Source organism: Papio anubis, chromosome 16 (genome assembly GCF_008728515.1).
Source record: "Papio anubis isolate 15944 chromosome 16, Panubis1.0, whole genome shotgun sequence".
In the NCBI taxonomy this organism is placed as follows: domain Eukaryota; kingdom Metazoa; phylum Chordata; class Mammalia; order Primates; family Cercopithecidae; genus Papio; species Papio anubis.
This window is the reverse complement of record NC_044991.1, coordinates 60,098,697-60,119,258: the sequence shown is the minus strand read 5'-3', so window position 1 is coordinate 60,119,258 and position 20,562 is coordinate 60,098,697. Positions and strand designations below refer to the sequence as shown.

At 50.1% G+C, this 20,562-nt stretch overlaps 1 protein-coding gene across 1 annotated transcript; it reads left to right on the top strand.

Moving 5' to 3' along the window:
• Positions 1-1,494: 1,494 nt before the first annotated feature.
• On the top strand, positions 1,495-20,449 carry SUN5 (Sad1 and UNC84 domain containing 5). The gene is given in 14 exon segments (XM_031656028.1): positions 1,495-2,132; positions 3,470-3,528; positions 3,729-3,803; positions 5,063-5,129; positions 6,204-6,265; positions 8,632-8,681; positions 9,955-9,989; positions 10,584-10,692; positions 14,728-14,778; positions 16,449-16,604; positions 18,357-18,524; positions 19,067-19,153; positions 20,293-20,415; positions 20,417-20,449. Coding segments are annotated over 14 exon segments (1,152 nt in total). The 5' UTR covers positions 1,495-2,055.
• Positions 20,450-20,562: the final 113 nt, after the last annotated feature.

The following is a 20,562-nucleotide window of genomic DNA, read 5'->3' as shown; positions in this document are numbered from 1 at the left end:
CCCTGCCTCCCAACCAGTGCTCCCCTGCCCCTATTCTAGAGGCAAAGAGGAACGAGAAGAGCCTGCTGTGAGCTCCCTGACACCCTGCTCCTGGCCTTGGTCTGTCCACCAGTGCATAAGACAGGGCCCTCCTGCACCCTCACCATAGCTGATGATGCAAACAGCAGACTCAATGGACAGAGGTGCAAATATTGACCAAAGCCGCTCTTGGTGTTTGCTCTTGGCCTGGACACTTCCTTTTCCTAAATATTTCCAGCACAGGAGCCATCTGGGTGACAGCCAGTAGACATAAAAGAGGAAGACTCTCACCAGCCCATCTCAGATCTCAACCAGCTCCCTACAGCAATGGTAAGTACCATTTGGTGAGCACCTGCCATATGCAGAATGTTCTGCCAGCCACTTTGCCTGCATCTACAGGGATGGGAGCTGGTTCTGCTCAGCCCTGTTTCCAGCACCTGGACCATACTAGGATGCATAAATATTTGTTGAATGAATAAATGAATGAGTATACATTTGAAAGACCCTTGTAACAATTGTAGTGGTGGCATTTCAGAGTTTCCCCTTCACTGAATATTCTCAGGGGGTTTGCATTGGTGTCCTCTTGCTGCAGTAATGTATTATCACAAACTTAGTGACTTAAGACACAATTTATCATGTTACCATTCTGGAGGTCTGAAGTCTCAGATGGGTCTCCCTGGGCTAAAATCAAGGAAATATTGGCAGGGCTGCGTTCCTTGCTGGAGGCTGTAGGAGAGGAACTGTCCACCTGCCTTTTCCAGCTTCTAGAAGCCGCCCTTATTCCTTGGCTCCTGGTCCCTTCCTCCATCTTCAAAGCCAGCATGTTGAGCTGAGTGCTTCTTGTGCAGCCATCTCCCTGCCTCCCTCTTCTACTTATAAGGACCCTTTTCATTACATTGCACCCACATGGGTAATCTAGGGTATTCTCCCCATCTCAAGATCGACTGATTAGCAACTTAAATTCCTCTTCTAGCTTTAGCTCCCCTTTGCCTTGTGACTTAACATATTTACATGTTCAAGTTTTAGTATGTGGACCACTTCCCATTGGTCATTAGCCTGCAATTTTAAGCAATTGCCACTAGGGGGCAAAAGTGAATTCATTTTAGTTTTGCTGTCCAAATAGTCAAGCTCCCTACAGGCAGGGCTAACAGAAAAAACTTAGCCTGACATTTCCACTTGGTTATGCTTTTATTTTTTCCCAGTAAAAAAGTAGAACTTTTTTTTTTTTTTTTTTTTTTTTTTTTTTCCGGAGACAGTCTCACTCTGTGGCCCAGGCCAGAGTGCAGTGGCGCAATTTTGGCTCATGGCAATCTCTGCCACCTCCCGAGTTCAAGCAATTCTCATGCCTCCCTCCTGAGTAGCTGGGATTACAGGCACACACCACCACGCCCAGCCAATTTTTTGTATTTTTAGTAGAGAAGAGGTTTTGCCATGTTGCCTAGGCAGGTCTCAAATTCCTGAGCTCAGGCAATCCACCCGCCTCAGCCTCCCAAAATACTAGGATTACAGGCATCAACCACCGCGCCCAGCCAAAAAGTAGAACTTTATTAAAATAACAACACATGCCATGTATTTTGTGTTATGCACAATGTCCACCAGTGAGAAGCTCAGCATTACAAAATGCATTCACAGGCAACCTAAGAGGGTGAAAAACCTGGGAAGCTTGGGGCAGGAAGGGGTCTAGGGAACACGGAAAATCATGGTTGGGTTACTGGAGCTTCAGCTCTCGCCCCTGTCTAGCTCCTGAGACCCCGGCATGGCCCTTCCTGTCTTGATGCCTCAATTTCCCCATCTTAAAAAAGGAAAGTGGGTCACAATGGCTTCCTCTGGGGGAGGTTCTAGAGCCAAGCTGGAGACTAGCCCCCACCCCCTGTCCCTTCACTCACCTGCTCTGTGAGGTCACAGTGCCAACTGCTCCACTGATCCTGGTAGATTCCACTGGCACTTTTCAGAGGACATTCAGAGGCATCAGCCACTTCCTTCTCACCAGCTCCCAGAGATCCCCGCCTCCATCCCCAGTCCTAGAGAAGGATATTGATGCCACGGTCCTCAAGGAGCCCTGGGGACCCAGGTGCCCCACTCGAAGATGTGGCCCACAATCCCAGACCCCGGAGGTGAGGAGGGCACCCCCTCCCTTTGCCCAGCCCTTTGCAGTTTACAAAATGCTGCCCCTCCACCCTGTCCTTGGAGGTGAGCAGCATTGTCAACTGTACTGTACAGAGGCAGCCAGCAAGACCAGAGAGGTTTGGCAGTGGTATTCCTAAAGTCTCCCAGCCAGGAAGTGGCGAGGCAGCCATCCTTTCAGCACATATATTGAGCATCTACTGTGTGCCAGGCAATGCACAGAGGACAGGGAACACGGTGTGGCATCAGCCTGATGTGCTCCCTTCCCTCATGGAGCGCACAGTCTAGTGCAGGAGACTGATATGAAACAAGGAAACAAGTATTTCGCCATCTTTATCTGTCAGAAGGCCTCTGGCTGCAGGTGACAGAAATTCCAACTCAAAATGATGCCTATCTCTGGGCACCCAAATCTGGGTGTATATCCCAAGAGAGTATACCAAACAATCCGCAAAGGTGAGAAAAGAAATGGCCGTGCTAGAACGTATGTCTTTCATCCTCTTTTAATTTGTATTCTTCAGGAATGTTATCACTAAATCTGCACATTTGGGAAGGGTAAATAATGTATTAGTATAATTGGGTGTATACATAATTTATTAATAAACCAACATAAATACACTGAGGGTATGATAAAAATGTTTAGGGAGCTTTGACTTAATAAGGGAAAATTTTAAATCTCACATATCAAGACGTCCCAAGGTGCAGGGGGCTCCGGAGTGCATTAATTCCTTGGTTCTGCCACCCAAGACCCAGGTTCCTATCATCATTTTGCTCTTTTAGTCCCCTCTCATGGTCACAAGATGGCCACCACAGTTTCAGATATCATGCAGAAATGTGGCCGTCTAGGGGAAGGAGAATAAGTATCGTTTTCTGTGGTTCTCATTTAGCTAATCCTAAACCTAACTTTTCCCCCAAGTCCCTTACCGCATAACCACCCCCCTACCCCACCCCACCTCACCCCTGCAGACTTCCTCACGCTTGAACCAATCACAGCACAGGGAATGGGAGCACAACGGCAGGCTTTGACCAATCAAAATGGCCTAAAATCACATGGGGTAGGAGCAGACAAAGGAACAAAACCAGGCTTCTGCCAACCTCTGGGACATGGCGACAACCACCTGTGACTGCCACTGCAACCTGGGTCTTTTCCTTGATGGATACCTGGATTTGGGGTCAGCCAGACCTGGGTCTGTCCCTGAATCCCAGGCTGGTGGTGTTGGGAAAGCTTCTCTGTCCCTCAGCTCCCCAATCTGGAATGCGGTATGCACATTCCAAGGTCACTACGTTCCTCATAATTGTAAAATGCAACCGTGAATCTTATCATCCCCAGGATCGTCCAGCGAGGCCGGAACACCAGCAGAATGGTAGAGGACACCTCCTCAAACATGAGTGAGCAAGGACAGGTGCCCTGGTATTTTCATGGGCAGCTGAGGGGCTGAGGCTCAGGGATGTCAAACGGGCAACCTGGGGCTACCCAGCAAGGGGCAGGGGGCAAGGATGTTTGCACCAAGCTCTGGATGCTCCCCAGGTCTCTGCAAGCACCAAATCCAGAGGCTGGCAGTGACATGACAGTTCTGTGCTCTCTGCAGATGACAACTTCCTGTTGCCTGTGCGCATCAACGCCCAAGCCCTAGGCCTGACTCAGTGCATGCTGGGATGTGTGTGTACGTATATACTGAATAATCGCCTTGGTCATCAACATGGGCCTGGGGAGAGGGTCCACCTGGGGGTGGCAAGGCCTGCTCTGGGCTGCAGGGGTGGTGGGGAGCTGCAGGTTGAACTCTGGAGTTCCACCCATCGGAGGTGTCATTCCTGCCAATGTCTTTGGTGGTTGGAGAGGGGAACCGGGAGGGAGGCTTACAGTCTGGAGGAGGAGTTAACTGCCAACCCTCCTCTACCACCAGTCTGGCTGCTGGTTTCACCCATCTATCCACCTGTTGAGTTCAATTCACCCAGACCTTATTTCATAGGCACATCCACCCAATCATCCCTCTTTCTGTTTATCCACCCATCCTCTCAGCCTCCCATTCTCTCGCTTATCTCCCGATTCATCCATCTTCCAAGCCAGACAGCCATTCCCTTCTTCCTTCTTCAATCCACCCCGTGTCCTCTCACCTTCCCGTCCATTCTGAGTCCGTACTTTTTGACTAGCTCCATAGTGGGCATTCTAGGATAAACCAGACAAGGCCCCCACTCTTGCCAAGCTCCCAGTGTCTAGAAATGGGCATTGTTACCTTCCAGGCCTTTTGTGCTCCTGAGTCACTATTGTCTATTGGCCAGGCACGGTGGCTCAAGCCTGTAATCCCAGCACTTTGGGAAGCCGAGGCGGGCAGATCACGAGGTCAGGAGTTTGAGACCAACCTGGCCAATACGGTGAAACCCCATCTCTACTAAAAAATACAAAAATTAGCCGGGCATGGTGGCTCACACCTGCAGTCCCAGCTACTCAGGAGGCTGAGGCAAGAGAATTGCTTGAACTCGGGAGGTGGAGGTTGCAGTGGGCCAAGGTCACGCAGTGCATCCCAGCCTAATGGCATGCTGAGACTCTATCAAAAAGAAAAGAAAGAAAGAAAAGAAAAGAAAAGAAAAGAAAAGAAAAGAAAAGAAAAAAGAAAAGAAGGAAGGAAGGAAGGAAGGAAGGAAGGAAGGAAGGAAGGAAGGAAGGAAGGAAGGAAGGAAGGAAGGAGAAAGAAAACGTCTGTTAACTGCCAGTGGCAAGCAGTGTCCACCTGTAGTGACCGGTACTCATTCCAGGCTAGTGCGTACCCATAAGCAGAGCCTGGTGCTGTCCTGGGCTCAGCCAACAAGTTGAGAGAGTGGCCCAGCTCCAGGGCCTCCCCCAGCCCCAGAAAGGTCAGCAGGTCCTTGTAGTGGAACGAAGATGAGGGCACAGTGACTCACTGCTTTTCTGTCTCCTGTACAGCCTGGTTCACCTGTTTTGCTTGCTCCCTGAGAACTCAGGCCCAGCAGGTTCTGTTCAACACGTGCAGGTGAGCAGGGAAGGCAGCGGGAGGGTGATGGGGAGGGGGAAATGGCAGCTGGGGACCATAACAGCCCCTCCATCAGTTTGGATCACCCCTTGGTAGCCAGACCAGAAAAGCTATCCCAAACCTGGCTATTATCAAACACCCCCACCCCAGAACCACTGTGGCCCCCCATTGCTCCAGCCCCTCAGCCTGCAGGGCGCTGGAATCCTGTCCCACCCTTCCTTTCCAAGCTGCTCTCAATTGGCTTCCTGCCAGGGACCCACTGGGCAGCAAGGCCAGGGTTCTCACTCCCTGGACACACCATTCCTATTCCTATTCCCGCCTCCACACATTTGCACATGCTGTTAAGTTTTTTGTTTGTTTGTTTTTTGTCTTTAGACAGGGTTTCACTCTACACCAGGGCTGGAGTGCAGTGATGCCATCACGGCTCACTGCAGCCTCTACTTTTCAAGTGCAAGCAATCGTCCCACCTCAGCCTCCCAAGTAGCTGGGACTACAGGCACACACCACCACATCTGGCTAACTTTTGTATTTTTTGTAGAGACAGAGTTTCACCATGTTGCCCAGGCTGGTCTCAAACCCCAGCGATCCTCCCACCTCAGCCTCCCGAAGTGCTGGGATTACAGGCATGAGCCACCGCACCCAGCCCACCACATGCTGTTCTTCCTGCCCTGACAGCCTGCCCCATTCTTTCCCTTTTCCTTTCTTGTCCTTGGAAATTCTTCCCAGCTCCAGCAGAGATATCCACCTCATTCATTCATTCATTTGAAGTTTAAATTTTAAATGTTTTCTTAACATCTATTCTGAGCCTAGCTCAGCCCTGCCACTCATGAGCTCCCACTCAGGCGGGAAAGGCAGGCACCAAAACATGCAAGCTTGGAGGGTTGGGAGTGCTGCCTGTGGAGCTCTTTGGAGGAGGGGACATTTGAGCTGAATCCTGAAGGACACGTTTACCAGGGAGAGAAGAAGGGATAGGGCAAACAGCATGCCTACGGAGAAGGAGAGTGACAAAGAGGAGGGTGAACACTTGGCAGGGCCTCGCCCACCTGACCTTGACCACCACTCCCTGCCTTCCAGATGCAAGCTGCTGTGCCAGAAGCTCATGGAGAAGACAGGCATTCTGCTCCTCTGTGCTTTCGGTGCGTCCCAGGGCCCTGCCCAGTCCCAGGTCGAGGTATTCTTGGGCCCTGGCACTGATTATAGGACACTGGGCAAGACACTGCCCCTCCACATGACTCAGTTTCCCCATCCGCCTGATGGGTGTTGCTGTGAAAATTATGAAATTAAGTGATGACCATGAAAATATTTTGGAAGCCAAGAAATGCTTCGGAAATTATAAAGCTCTCCCCAAACCGTGTTATAAACATTGTTACTCCCGCTTTCTGGGTTTCCATGGCTTCTTTCCAGCCACCCGCCCCCAACCTCCTACCACACAACTTAGCTTTCCCAAGCAAAGGAATCTCCTCCCTCCACTGAAATATACTGGCTTTGGAGTGGAGGCTGGGGTTGGGGGAAGCAGGGAGAATCAGCTTCCCGTGGGAAAATGAACACTGAATCCTAGAGAACTGTCCTGCTTTAAAATCCAACAACCAGGACTTCGATAAATAACACCTTTTTTTTTTGAGATAGAGTCTCACTCTGTTGCCAGGCTGGAGTACAGTGGCACAATCTCGGCTCACTGCAACCTCCACCTCCCGGGTTCAAGCCATTCTCTGCCTCAGTCTCCTGAGTAGCTGGGATTACAGGTGCGCACCACCACCCCCCGCTAATATTTGTGTTTTTGGTAGAGATGGGGTTTCATCATCTTGGCCAGGCTGGTCTTGAATTCCTGACCTCATGATCCACCCGCCTTGGCCTCACAAAGTGCTGGGATTACAGGTGTGAGCCACCGCGCCCGGCCTAAATAACACCTTTATTGTGATGCTATTAGAAATGGGTTTCTTAATTTTGTTTTCAGGTTATCTATTGCTAGTGTATACCGCTGACTTTTTGTACCTTGATCTTATATCCTGCAACCTTGCTGAACCCAATTTTTAGTTACAACACAAGGCAAGACACCTAATCTCGGATCCCTTAGAATTCTAATGCAAGATCATGTCGTTTGCAAATAGTGGTAGTTTAACTCTTTTCTGCATGATAATCTGGACGAGCTTTACTTCTTTTTTGTTTTTTAAGACAGGGTCTCCCTCTGTCACCTAGGCTGGAGTGCACTGGTGCATTGATAGCTCACTGCAGCCTCGAACTCCTGGGTTCAAGTGATCCTCCCACCTCAGCCTCCTGAGTAACTAGGACTATGAGCGTGCACCACCACCCCCAGCTAATTTTTTAATTTTTGTTTATTTATTTATTTTTATTTTTTTTGTAGAGATGGAGTCTTGTATTGCCCAGTTCGGTCTAGAATTCCTAGCCTCAAACCATCGTACCTCAGCCTCCCAAAGTGCTAGGATTACAGGTGCGAGACACCACGCCTGGCCTACTTCTTTTTCTTGACTAATTGGCCAGGCTAGAATCTCCAGTACCGTGTTAAATAGAATTAGCAAGAACAAGCATCCCTGTCTCATCCCTGATCTTAGGGGGAAAGCGCCCAGTCTTTCACCATTAAAGAGGATATGAGCTGTGAGTTCTTCATAGATAGTCTTTATCACGGTGAGGAGGTTCCCTTCTATTCCTAGTTCGTTGAGGGTTTTATCAAGAACAACAAATAAATTTTAAAGGCTGTTTTTGTTTTTTGGTTTTTGGGGTTTTTGAGACAGAGTCTCTGTCGCCCAGGCTGGAGTGCAGCAGCATGATCTCTGCTCACTGCAACCTCTCCCTCCCAGGTTCAAGCGATTCTCTTGCCTCAGTAAAAGCTGGGTTTTTTTAGGCGGGGTCTCACTCTATTGCCCAGGCTGGAGTGCAGTGGATCACAGCTCACCGCAGCCTCGACTTCCTGGCACAAGTGATCCTCCCACTTCAGCCTCCAGGTAGCTGGGACTATAGACGTGCACCACCACACCTGACTAATTTTTGGATTTTTTTGTAGAGACCAGGTTTCGCCACATTGGCCAGGCTGGTCTTGAACTCCTGGGCTCAAGTGATTTGCCTGCCTCAGCCTTCCAACGTGCTAGGATTATGGGCGTGAGCCACTGCACCCTCAAGACTTTTAAATAATGGCTTGAATGGTGGCTTTTCAGCCAGCATGGAGATCATAAAATGCAGAGTGCCTTCTTCTCTTTGCCAGTTGTCCCCAGTAGAGTTGGAACAGGGAAGGGAGAGCCACAGATGACTTGGTTGATGTGCCACATATTACACATTTGATATCATTTGATCACAAAGTGGATATTATTGTTATTCATATTTTTACAGAGGAGGGAACTGAGGCATAGAGCATTAAGTAACTCCCCCAGTGTTGCACAATGCTGGCAAGTGGCATAGCTGGGATTTGAGCCCAGACGCCTTAACTCCAGTGCCTAAGCTCTTCATCTTGCATGTTAAATGGCTCATTCTTATTCTCATGGCCTCACAGGATTCTGGATGTTTTCTATTCACTTACCATCGAAAATGAAAGTCTGGCAGGTGAGTGTGCCCCCGCCTCAGGCCCCACGGCTGACTGGTCTCACCCTAACCAGTCAATATCACCTCCATAGCTCCACTCATTCTCACCAAATCAGGCCCCTAATCAGTTCCTGACTTAACCCAGATCCAGATCCAAATCTCTGTCTTCATCGTGCCACCCACCTAGAACCCATCTCTTCTGCCAGAGGTGACTTTCAAAGATTGGATGCGATAGTCCCTCCTCCAAGATGGCTCTCCTGCCTTTTACTCTCAAAGATGACCCATCTCTCCTTTCTCAAGGCCCCACTTAAAGTGGGGTGGTGATAACAGGGAACACATTTCTGTACTTAAGGCAGCTTGTCATTCTGCTTAACAGCAATGATACTCATTTGCTTTCGGGTTTCTGAGGAGGAAGGAGGAGGAAATAAGTGGCGAAACTCCTACTTGAGGTCCGCAAAAAGTCTCAGAGGACCTCAGAAAGGGGATCCAAAAGGCCTGTACCTCCCTCTCCTCTTTTCCTCCTTCTAAACCCCTTCATATCCGTCAAGGTCCAGCTAAAATGTCACCTCCTCTAGAAACACCCAGGCAGAAGTGGTCACATTCCTCTTTCCTCCCATAATTTTCTGTGGTCATGACTGTCTCTCCAACTGTACTGGCAGCTTCTTGAAAGAAGGAGCCAGGTCCTATTCACCGCAGCAATGTTTAGTTTGGTGCCAGCAAGAGGGTTGCCACTGTCAGTGTTGGATGACTGGATGGCCAGATGGGAGTGTGCATGGAGAGAGAATGGATGGGAGGATGGACAGATGGAAGGTTGGATTTGATGGATGTAGGACTGGGGGAAAGAGATAGGAGGCTAGATGAATACATGAATAGGTGAATAGATGGATGAAATGATGGGTGGATGGAAGAGCAGATGGGATAGATGAGTGGATGGGTAGGTTGGTGGATAGATGGATGGATGAAAGAGTGGGTAGATGGATAGTGGTATATGGGTTGGAGTGTAAACAGGTCGGGGAGGTTGGGGAGTTGGAAGAAGAGATTGATGAGGGTGGGTGGGTAGAAGGGTGGATGGATGAAGGTGTGGTTGGATGGATAAAAGTGTGGATAGATGAATAAAAAGGACAGTAAATTAGAGTTTGGATAAATGATAGGTGGGTAGATGGATGGAAGAGTCAACAGGAAAGTGGATGAATGTATGGGTTTATAATTGTGGGAGAATAGATGGATGAAGTTCTCCTGGGGCCAGATTACGCCACCTGAAGGAGACCCCTTACTTTTCTCAATACTCCACCAGGATGACAGCATAAATGGTCCACTGCAGAGCTTGAGGTAAGAGGAATCTTCTGAGTAACCATATTATTACCTAAAAAGCAGAGCTATAGCCAGAATCTGAGGTGTATTGGCTACAAATGTAGGCTCTGCAGTCAGACCAACCTGGGTTTAAATCCTAACTCCCATACCTTCTACATGGCTGACCTTAGGCAAGTCACCTCTTCTCTCTGGGCCTTTGACTCCTCATTTATGAGATGAAGCATAACACCCATCTTGCTCTTGGCAACTATGGGCATTAAAGAAGATGTGAAGTGTCTTGAATAGTTCCTGACCCATAGTCAGTACTTGGCAAATGGTAGCTGAGAAGAAATTTTAACCAAGACACCACATGATGGCAGCATCCTTAATTGCAGACAAAATAGGAATATGTGGAAGGAATGAGCTGGGCATAAGGATATTCCAAGCAGAAGAAAAGAGAATAAGTAATGTTTTAGAGATAATAACCTGGTGAATGGGTCGAGGGATGGGACCAAGAGAGTAGGAAAATCTGAAACTCATTCTTTGAGAGCCAACTAGCAAAGGGAAAATCTGAGGGTAACAACAACAGCATCACAAATCAACCCATTCTTGTTATCACTCCTTCCTGATAAGGTTGTACCAGGAGAAGGTGAGACATCACAGTGGGGAAATCCAGGACCTCCGAGGTAGCATGAACCTGCTCATTGCCAAGCTCCAGGAGATGGAAGCCATGTCTGATGAGGTGAGACACTGGCCATTCTGCCCCAAACATCTAATTTCTCTCTGTTTGATGTCCTGTTTCCTATACCTCAAGTCTTCTTTCTTGGTTTTATCTCTCATTTTGATGGAGCACACCCCCCAGTGACTTCCAGGAAAAGAGTGAAAGAAGTATATTTTTTAGTGCTTATATTTTTAAAAGCATCTTTTTCTATCCTTGCACTTGGTTGATAGTTTGGCTGGGTATAGAATTCTAAATATGAAATAATTTCTCCTGAGAATTTTGAAGGAAGCCCACCACTGTATTATAGTTTATACTGTTGCTATTGAGAAGTCTAATGTCAGTCTTATTATTGATCCTTTGAGTCTGATTTATTTTTTATACCTGGGAGCTTGTAGAACACTCTTTTTTGTCTCTAATGTTCCTCATATAAACTGGTTTGGGGTTTACTGAGCTTACTGAATCTGTGGGTTGATATTTTTCAATAGTTTTGGGAAACTTTTACCTTTTATCTCTTAAAATATTTCTTCTTTCCATTATCTGTCTCCTTTCCTTGGATTCTAATTACACCTATGCTAGGCCTATGCTTTGAAGGCCTTTAGAATGCTTCATGTGATTCCTATGCTATTACCTGGTTTGTTTTTCATTATTTTTCTGTATGTGCTTATGTTTTGATATTTTCCTATTAACCTTTCTTCAGGTTTACTAATAATCTTGCATCATTCTGTCTCTCCAATTTACTATTAAATCTATGCATTTAGTTTTTTGTTTTTTGGTTTTTTTTTTCCTTAATGGAGTCTCCCTGTGTCACCCAGGCTGGAGTGCAGTGGCGCAATCTTGGCTCACTGCAAACTCTGCCTCCTGGGTTCAAGTGAATCCTATGCCTTGGCCTCCTGAGTAGCTGGGATTACAGGTGCGTGTTACCACGCTCAGCTAATTTTTGTATTTTTAGTGGAGACAGGGTTTCACCTGTCGACTTGGCTGGTCTTGAACTCCTGACCTCAAGTGATCCACCTGCCTCAGCCTCCTAAAGTGCTGAGATTACAGCTTGAGCCACCGCTTCCAGCCTTAGTTATTAATTTCAGATACTGCATTGTTTAGTTCTAGGATATACACTTGATTTTTTTCCACAGACTTTAATTCTGTGGTGAAATTCTCCAACATTTAACCTATGTTGTCCATCTTTTCCTTTATTTTAATTAACACATTAACAACAGTTATTTTAAAAATCCTTGTCTGCTAACTCTAATATCTGGATCATCTGTGGCCTCCCTCTGTTTTCTGCTTTTTATCTTGGGTGTCAATCATATGGTCTTGCCTCTTCAAGTCTAGTAACTTTTAGTGGTTTCTGAACATTGTATATGAAAGAACTGCAGCTGTTCCAAATAATTATAATTCCACTAGAGAAAGTTCCCCTTTTCTTTATAAGGAAGATGAAATAGACTGGTCACTTCTATCTAGACATGTGTTAAGCTAGTTCAGACAGACCTGGATCACAATTTTTAAAAGATTTATCCAGAGGTTTTAAGCTTCATTCTTTAGACTCCTTCCCATGCAGCTTCAAAAATTTGGCAACTGTCTTAGTGGCAAAGACTTACCATATGTTTGAGGCCTCACAAGTCTCCAAATTTGTCTCTCACCCCTGCATGAACGCAAAAATCTCTGGACCTGGTGGCAGGCAGCCTTCTCTGCCAGTGGCAAACGTGGATTCTTGGCTGCTAATTGTGCCCAGAATTGGTTTAGTGCCCCCAGGTGAAATGCAGCTGAAGCACAGTATTGACTCACTACCACCCCTTCTAGGGCAATGGAGCTCCAAGTACGGCCCACGTGCCTGCATCACGAGTATCACCTGGGAAAATGTTAGCAATTCTAATTAATAGGCCTCACTCAGACCTTCTGAATCAGAGGCTCTGAAGACGAGAACCCAAAATATCTCCAGACATTGCTAACTGTTCCCCAGGGGGCAAAATAATCCCCAATTGAGAACCACTGATTTAGCAAAAATGAGAAATCTGAATCTGAAACTGGCCATCCTCAAAAAGTTCAGGATTGGTGGTCTTGGGTGCCTCTGAAATTGGGGTGGAGGATTGGGTGTTGTTTACTTAAGAGGACTTCATCTCTGGGACTCCTCTTTACCTGGAGAAGCCGAAAGGATTTTCTGCTCCCCAGCAGAAGACTAGAAGTTATTCTGGAGAGGGTAAAACAGAGGGCTTCTGTTGGGAGCTGCGGCATAGTTCTTAAATAGGACAATCAGCACCGTAACATAAAAGGTAGATTATGCCGGGAAGGGTAGCTCCAAGCCTGTAATCCCGTAATTGGGGAGGCCGAGACGGGCTGGATCACGAGGTCAGAGATCGAGACCATCCTGGCTGATCACAGTACTGCCCTACTAAAAATACAAAAATTAGCCGGCTGGTATATGCCTGTAGTCCCAGCTACCGAGGCTGAGGCAGGAGACGGCTGAAACCCTTCGGGAGGCGTTGTAGTGAGTCGAGATCGCCAGCTTATCGGGATCATAGTAGCCCATGACAGAGCGCAGACTCGCTTCAAAAAGGTAGATGCACTTGACTTAATTAAAATTAGACATTTTTGTCACCATTGAGAGTGAAAAGCTACACTATAGCCTCGGAGAAGATATTTGCAATATATACATCCAATAAAATATGTTTACCCAGAACACATAAGAACTCCTACATATCAATAAGAAACGGCACTCTCCCCCAAAAGGCAACAGACAAAATCCAAATGGCCACTGGATACATGAAAAGACACTCCACATTATTAACAACCAGAAATGCAAATTAAAGCCATAGTGAGATACCACTTCTCACCCTGCAGAATAAAGTAAAAAAGACTTGGCCGGGCGTGGTGGCTCACGCCTGTAATCTCAGCACTTTGGGAGGCTGAGGCAGGTGGATCATGAGGTCAGGAGATCGAGACCACGGTCTCTACTAAAGACCGAAACCCCATCTCTACTAAAAATACAAAAAAAATTAGCCGGGGCCGGGCACGGTGGCTCAAGCCTGTAATCCCAGCACTTTGGGAGGCCGAGACGGGCGGATCATGAGGTCAGAAGATCGAGACCATCCTGGCTAACATGGTGAAACCCCGTCTCTACTAAAAAAGTAGTGACCTGGGCTTCCTCTCAACATGGCGGCTGGCCTCCAAGAGTGAGTGTGCCCAGAGAACCAAGCAGTGCTGTATCGTTTTTTTAGCACTTAGCCCCAGAAGTCACACAGCATCACTTCTGCCATAGTCATAAGCCCAAACTGGTAGGCTGAGACCCCAACTCTCAGTGGGAGGTCACCCTGAAAGAAGAGCCTGGAATGGGAGACCCTGTTGCAGTCGTTTTTGGAAAACAGAATCTTCCACCACTGGGAAGAGTCTAATAAAAAGAACAGCTGGTATTTATTGTGCACCTACTGTGCTAAGTGCTTTGCCATCTGCATCTGGCAGCAGAGTGGAATGGTTAAGGGCCTGAACTCTGGAACCACAGTGATCGCTCTGCCTCATGCCAGCTGGGTGATCTTGAACAAGCCACACCTTTGTGCCTCAGTATTCTCATCTTTAATACAAGGATGATAATAGTGATACTTCTTAGGGGTGCTGGGAGGGGAAAGGGTGAGCATATGTGAAGCCGAGAACAGCCCTGGCACATAGTAGGGGCTTTATGGACCTACAGTGGGAGGGAGCCACGATTATTGTCCCCATCTTACAGGCGAGAAAATCGAGTCTCAGAGGGGCAGTAACTTGCCCAAGGCCCCACAACAGTAAAGGTTGGCCTGACATCGGAGCCCCTGTCTGAACCGCACTGAGACTCCGGGACCCCCGTATGACATCCGGTCACATGGACTTGAAAGCACCCAGTAAACCCACGGGTGGGGTCAGGATGGCTTTGTGTCTCCTGGGCTTTCACAGAGCCACAGGCTTCCACAGGCAGGGGCAGGCTGTTAGGGAGAGGACAGCATCCTGCAGCCCCCTGTTACCTCCCGTGGACACGTGGAGATCACAGTCCGTGACAACACACCAGGGGACAACTTGTGTTTTCTGCCTTCTCAGCAAAAAGTGGCCCAGAAAATAATGAAGATGATACATGGTGATTACACCGGTGCCAGACTCTATTCCTGAAGTCCACAGGTAGGCGGATCCCACCATCCACCGGCCTCAAGCATCTCGGCCTCACAAAGGGTGGGTGGCTCTGGTCTTGGTGTGGTGCACTGAATTCAAGCCACTTGGGAAGTTCATCCCTAGATTTAATTCCAAGCTTACTTGGCTACAATTTGTTTCTCATGGGGTCTGGAAGGGATGGTGGTAGGGATAGGGTATAGTGGTGGAAGGATAGTGGTGGAATGGGTGGGGTCTGGGGATAGGGTGGGTCATCTGGGGACAGGGGTGGGGTCTGGGGGATGTGTGGGGTCTGGGACGCAAGGGGTCTGGGTGGACAGAGGGGTAAGTGGGGGGCAGGGGGTAGGGGGGACAGGGTGGGGTATGGGGACGGGTGGGGTCTGGGGACGGGGTGGGGTATGGGAGACGGGGTGGGGTGGGAGAGAGCACAGGAATCCAGACCCCACTGCTATGAGAAGATCTATAAAGCCCCTACTATGTGCTCGGGCTGTTCTCGGCTTTACCTCTCCACCGCCTCCACCCACCACTCTTCTCCAAACCCGGTGCTGGGCACACAGGTCAGCAGGACAGAGCCATCCCCACCCCGCAGTCAAGAATCAGTGCTTTGGCTGGGTGCGGTGGCTCACACCTGTAATCCCAGCACTTTGGGAGGCCGAGGCAGGTGGATCACCTGAGGTCAGGAGTTCAAAACCACCCTGGCCAACATGGTAAAACCCCATCTCTACGAAAAATAAAAAAGTTAGCCAGGCGTGGCTATGGGCACATGTTATTCCAGCTACTCGGGAGGCTGAGGCAGGAAAATTGCTTGAACCCGGGGGGCGGAGGTTGCCGTGAGCTGAGATTGCACCACTGCACTCCAGCCTGGGCAACAGAGCCAGACTGTCTCAATAAAAAAAAAAAAAAAAGAATCAGTGCTTCCGGAAGAATAAGGCAGGTGGCGAGGAGGGAGGGGACCTGGGCCGAGAGGCCTCCCACTCGGGAGAACATTTGGGCTGAGACTTGCTGAGGAGAGAAAGTATTCCAGACCAAGGCAGGCTGTGAGAAGGCGGGTGAGAGCCATTCAGGGACAGCCGGGAGGAGGCGAAGTATGGGCTGCAGGCTTGGGGCGCAGACCCCTACCAGGCAGCACCGCCAACTCGGGCACCCCAGGATCAGTGAGACGTGGGGTCAGATAGTGTCAGCCCAGCCCCTGAGTGATGCGGGGCCTCACTTAGCCTCCCAGAGCTGAAATTTCCTCCTCTGCACAATGGGTATCGTTCGTCATCACAAGACTGTTACATGGGGAGCGCTCACCCTGTGCCAGGCACTTTGGGAAATGTGCTCTGATGGCTCATCTCAGCGCCACAGCAGCCCTATGACGTGAGGGCCATTGCCACCACCATGGCTCTGCTAATAATAGCCACCATGAGAATTGCTTGAACCTGGGAGGCAGAGGTTGCAGTGAGCCAAGATCGCGCCACTGCACCCCAGCCTGGGGACAGAGCAAGACTCTGTCCCAAAAAAATAAATAAATAAATAAATAAATAGCCACCATGATTACCATTATTAACATGGCTGTAATCCCATTTCCTAGAGGAGAACAGGACCAGTGACTCATCCAAAGTGCTCACCCGGCACATAGTGAGGGCCCGTCAGTGGGCCCCTCTACCAGGCAGAAGCCCGGCTGCTTGACTGAGACCCTCTTCTCCTATACAGGGGCCAGCATTGACTTTGAGCACACATCAGCCACCTATAACCATGAGAAGGCCCACTCCTACTGGAACTGGATCCAGCTGTGGAACTACGCACAGCCCCCAGACGTGATCCTCGAGGCAGGGGGGATGGCGGGAGATGGGACAGCGGCAGGGGAGTGGTCTGGGCAGGGTTTGGGGACAGGAGCTGGCAGAAGAGGTAGGGGGTGGGAGCAAAGGGAGTGGGGGCAGGGGCGGGGTTAGAGGTAGGAGCAGGAGACATGCGGGGCAAAGGCAGGGAACAGAAGGAGGGGGCTATTGACAAGGCAGGGGCTGGGAAGAAGGCAGGGGGCAGGAGGTGAGAACAGACAGCAGGGGCTGCTGGGGCTAGGGTAGGAGTGAAGCAGAGGGACAGCTTGCTTTGGCATTGGAAGAGACCCCACCACTCAGCCCTTAAGACTTGAGGATCAGAGAAACCTCAGGACTACACTGGGCATGGACCCATCATAGACCCATTTTGCAGAAGAGGAAACTGAGGCTCAAAGAGCCAGGTCACTTGACTGCAGCCACACAGCTGGTCACTAGTATGTAGCAGAGCCAGAGTTCAAACCTGAACTCCTCACCCTTCCAGGATCCTGCCTCACAGATGAGGAAAATGAGGCCCAGAGAAGGAAAGGGCTTGTCCTGGTCACAAAGCAGGTGCCTTCATTCAGTGAACACCAGCTGAGAGTCTCATCCCAGTGGCCGACCCTGGGTGATGCCGGAAGGTCACAAGCCACTCATCCGTGGGTTCTACCTTAAGGAGCTCCAAGATCTTGGCACTTGAGGTCAAGCTGGGGTATTGACCTTGCTCAGCTTGGACGGGGCGAAGGGCTTCCTGGTGGAGGCAGCCAAGGACTAGCAGATCTGCAGGCAGAGAGAACCCAGGGGCACAGGCCAAGCACAGGGCCCGGGAGTGCAGGGTGGTGCCCACATCCAGGCTGGGGCAGGGGTATGGGAGGCAGTGACTGGGTTGCAAAGCACTGGCTACCGTCAGGTTTGGAGCAGTAGTGAAAGGCAGCCCAGGCAAGACTCTGCCCCTCCTGGGCCCTCTCCCAGCTCCGGCCTGACTGAGCTCTCCAGGTCCCCACATCATCGAGCCTGGTTCGCCCCTGGTCCTTTCCTGTGCTGTTCCCTCAGCTCCCTTTCCCAGCTGGCTCCTCAACTCCCTTGGCCCCAGCTCCTCAGGAGGCCTTCCCTGACGCCCACAGCCCCCTGCACCCCTGGGCTAGCATCTACTGTTCAGATAAGGACTGTCCATGCCACGGCTCCAAAGGCTCAGAACCCACCGAGTAATCGCCTTTCCTGGGTGATTTCCATCAAACCTCTTTCTCTCCCTGGGCCTGTTTCCCCTCCTGTGGGGCAGGAGATTGTGGTAGTTAATGGCAAGTTCCAAGGTCAGATTCCCTGGGCTGCACTTCCAGCTCTGCATGGCCCTGGACCAATCATTGTCCTGCTCCCCCAACTCAGTTTCCTCACCTTCAAAATGGGGATAGTGATGGTGCCTAAGTCATGGGGTGATTGTGAGACCATGTAAAGAATAATGGGAGGGATGAATGAATGAATAAATGAATGAGTGAGTGAGTAAATTAATGAATGAATGGGTGCCAATGGGGAGCGGGTGGAGGCTGGGAGGCCCCAAGCAGGCCCCTCCCTTACTGCATTGAACTGAGGTAAGGCTTACCCCTGCATGGGCAGTCAGGAGAGCTTCCTGGAGGAGGTGGCACTTGAGCCAAGCTTTGGAGACGAGAAAGGACTGGCTTACCCAGGAGGGCCCAGGAAGTGCAGGGGATCAAAGGTGGGATGACCCCCCTACCCACCCAGCATATCCCTTATTGTACTTGCCTCTTCTAGCCCAACGTGACACCTGGCAATTGCTGGGCGTTTGAGGGTAACCGCGGCCAGGTGACCATCCAATTGGCTCAGAAGGTCTACCTGTCCAACCTCACACTGCAGCACATCCCCAAGACCATCTCGCCATCAGGCAGCCTGGACACTGCCCCCAAGGACTTCGTCATCTACGTGAGCACTCCCCTGTAGGGAGCTATGCTTAGCTAAGGGGACAACCTTCCAACAGTGGTATTCCAGGCCTGGGGTAAGCAGCGTCTGCCCAACGCATGCAGGCTGGAGGGGCTGGATGCAGCTTGGTTAAGGCTGGAAGTGGCCAGGGCTGGGGTCTGATTTCAGCCTTCAAGGGTAGGGGATAAACAGCTACTCTATTTCAAACCCAGCTTTTCAGAGCTAAGATAATCTTCAGAGACCATGGAGCCCCCATTTTGCTAAGAAGGTCCGAAGCATTATCTGAACTATCTTAGTAAAATAAGGTCCAGAGAAGGATCAGGGAAATCCTACAAGTCAATGGCAGAGCTAGAAATAGACCCTTAGCCTCTGACTCCCAGGCCAGTGCTCTTTCCTGTTCATTACACTGTGCTGCAGTGAAACGGTGCCCAAAGAGGTAGTGAGCTCCCATCCTGGGGAGTGTGCAAGTCTCCACTGGAGAGGGGAGACACCCTCTGAAGGCCCTGCTTGTATCTGACACCATCACCTTGGTTCTGGTTCCACAGGGCATGGAGGGCTCCCCCAAGGAGGAGGTGTTCCTGGGGGCATTTCAGTTTCAGCCAGAAAGCATCATCCAGATGTTCCCACTCCAGGTACCCGCGAAGAGCCGCCTGTGCTGAGCACCTGCTGAATGCACAGTGTGTAGTCTGTACCCAGGGCCCCCTCTTCATCCCCCAGTATCGCCAGGAGGTGCCCAATCATGACTAACCTGTTTGACAGACAGGGAAACTGAGACTCAGAGAGTGGGAGCCGCTACCCAGGACCAAGTGGGACTCCAGGGAGATCCCACCGCCTGTGGCCGTGTCCCCTTTTCCCTGATGCGCCCGGGAGCCGTCTTGCTGCGTTTCTTCCCAGAGACAGCAGACGTTGAGCAAGAGGTTCCCACTGGGCAGGGGCTGCTGGTTCCAAAGGCAGAGTCTCCCTAGTGGGTGACCCCATAATCAGCACCTGATCCAACCACAGGTGGGGAAACTGAGGCCTGAAGGAGAGGGGTTTGGAGACAGAAGCAGGTCCGGAGGAGTGACCACTGGAATGGCCCTGGGGCTTGACAGGGCGAATGTTCAGGCTTAGGAATCAAACCCATACTGGCCTGAATCTCGGCCCAACCACAAATTATGTGTGAGCTTGGACCAAGCCCTGCTTCTCTGGAGCCTCAGTTTCCCCTTCTGTCATTCCCTGGGAGGTTGAAACCATCCAGTGAAGGCCAAGCCTGCCCCACTTTTTGCACTATATAGGGAGAGTAATAAACACAGGCTCCACCCCCTCTTGCTTGGCAAAAACGGGGAGGGGCCTCACTTACAGAGCACTTACTATGTGCCAGGAGTCTGTGGGTGAGCCGCCTCTTTGACTGATTCGCTTCCAGAGGCCGCCTGGCCCCCAAATCTCATTTCATGCCCACGGCAATCCTGGGAAGCAGATATTACCACTCCCATCTTATGGGGTAGGGGGCAGGGCAGGAGTGGAGGACTGAGGCCCAGAAAGGGTGGAGGTTTGCCCAAGATCCCACAGCACCAAGGCTGGGACATTTCCTCACCCATAGCGTGTCCGTCCTTCTGACCTCAGCATCTTCAGTAAGAACTCCTGAATATCGACTTGTTGTGAGGCCTTGGGACGGTCCATCCTCCTCTCTGGGCCTTAGTTTTCCCACCTATGAAATGGGAAAGTTCCCACCTTTGGACAGGCAGGGTGGGAGTCTATGGGTGAGCTGCTTCTGTGACTGATTCTCTTCCAGAATCAGCCGGCCCGGGCTTTCGGTGCGGTCAAGGTGAAGATCTCAAGCAACTGGGGGAACCCAGCCTTCACTTGCCTGTACCGCGTGCGAGTGCATGGCTCTGTGGCCCCGCCCGGAGAGCAAGCCTCACCAGAACCCCTACCCTGAGAGAGATTAAAATTTATTCTTCACCCCCAGACCAAGGCTGAGTGTCTTTTGGCCCCAAAGAGAGAGAGTGGGCTAGCCTTTGACCTCTGAGCATTTGATGGTTAGCAATGGTTGATCCCATGC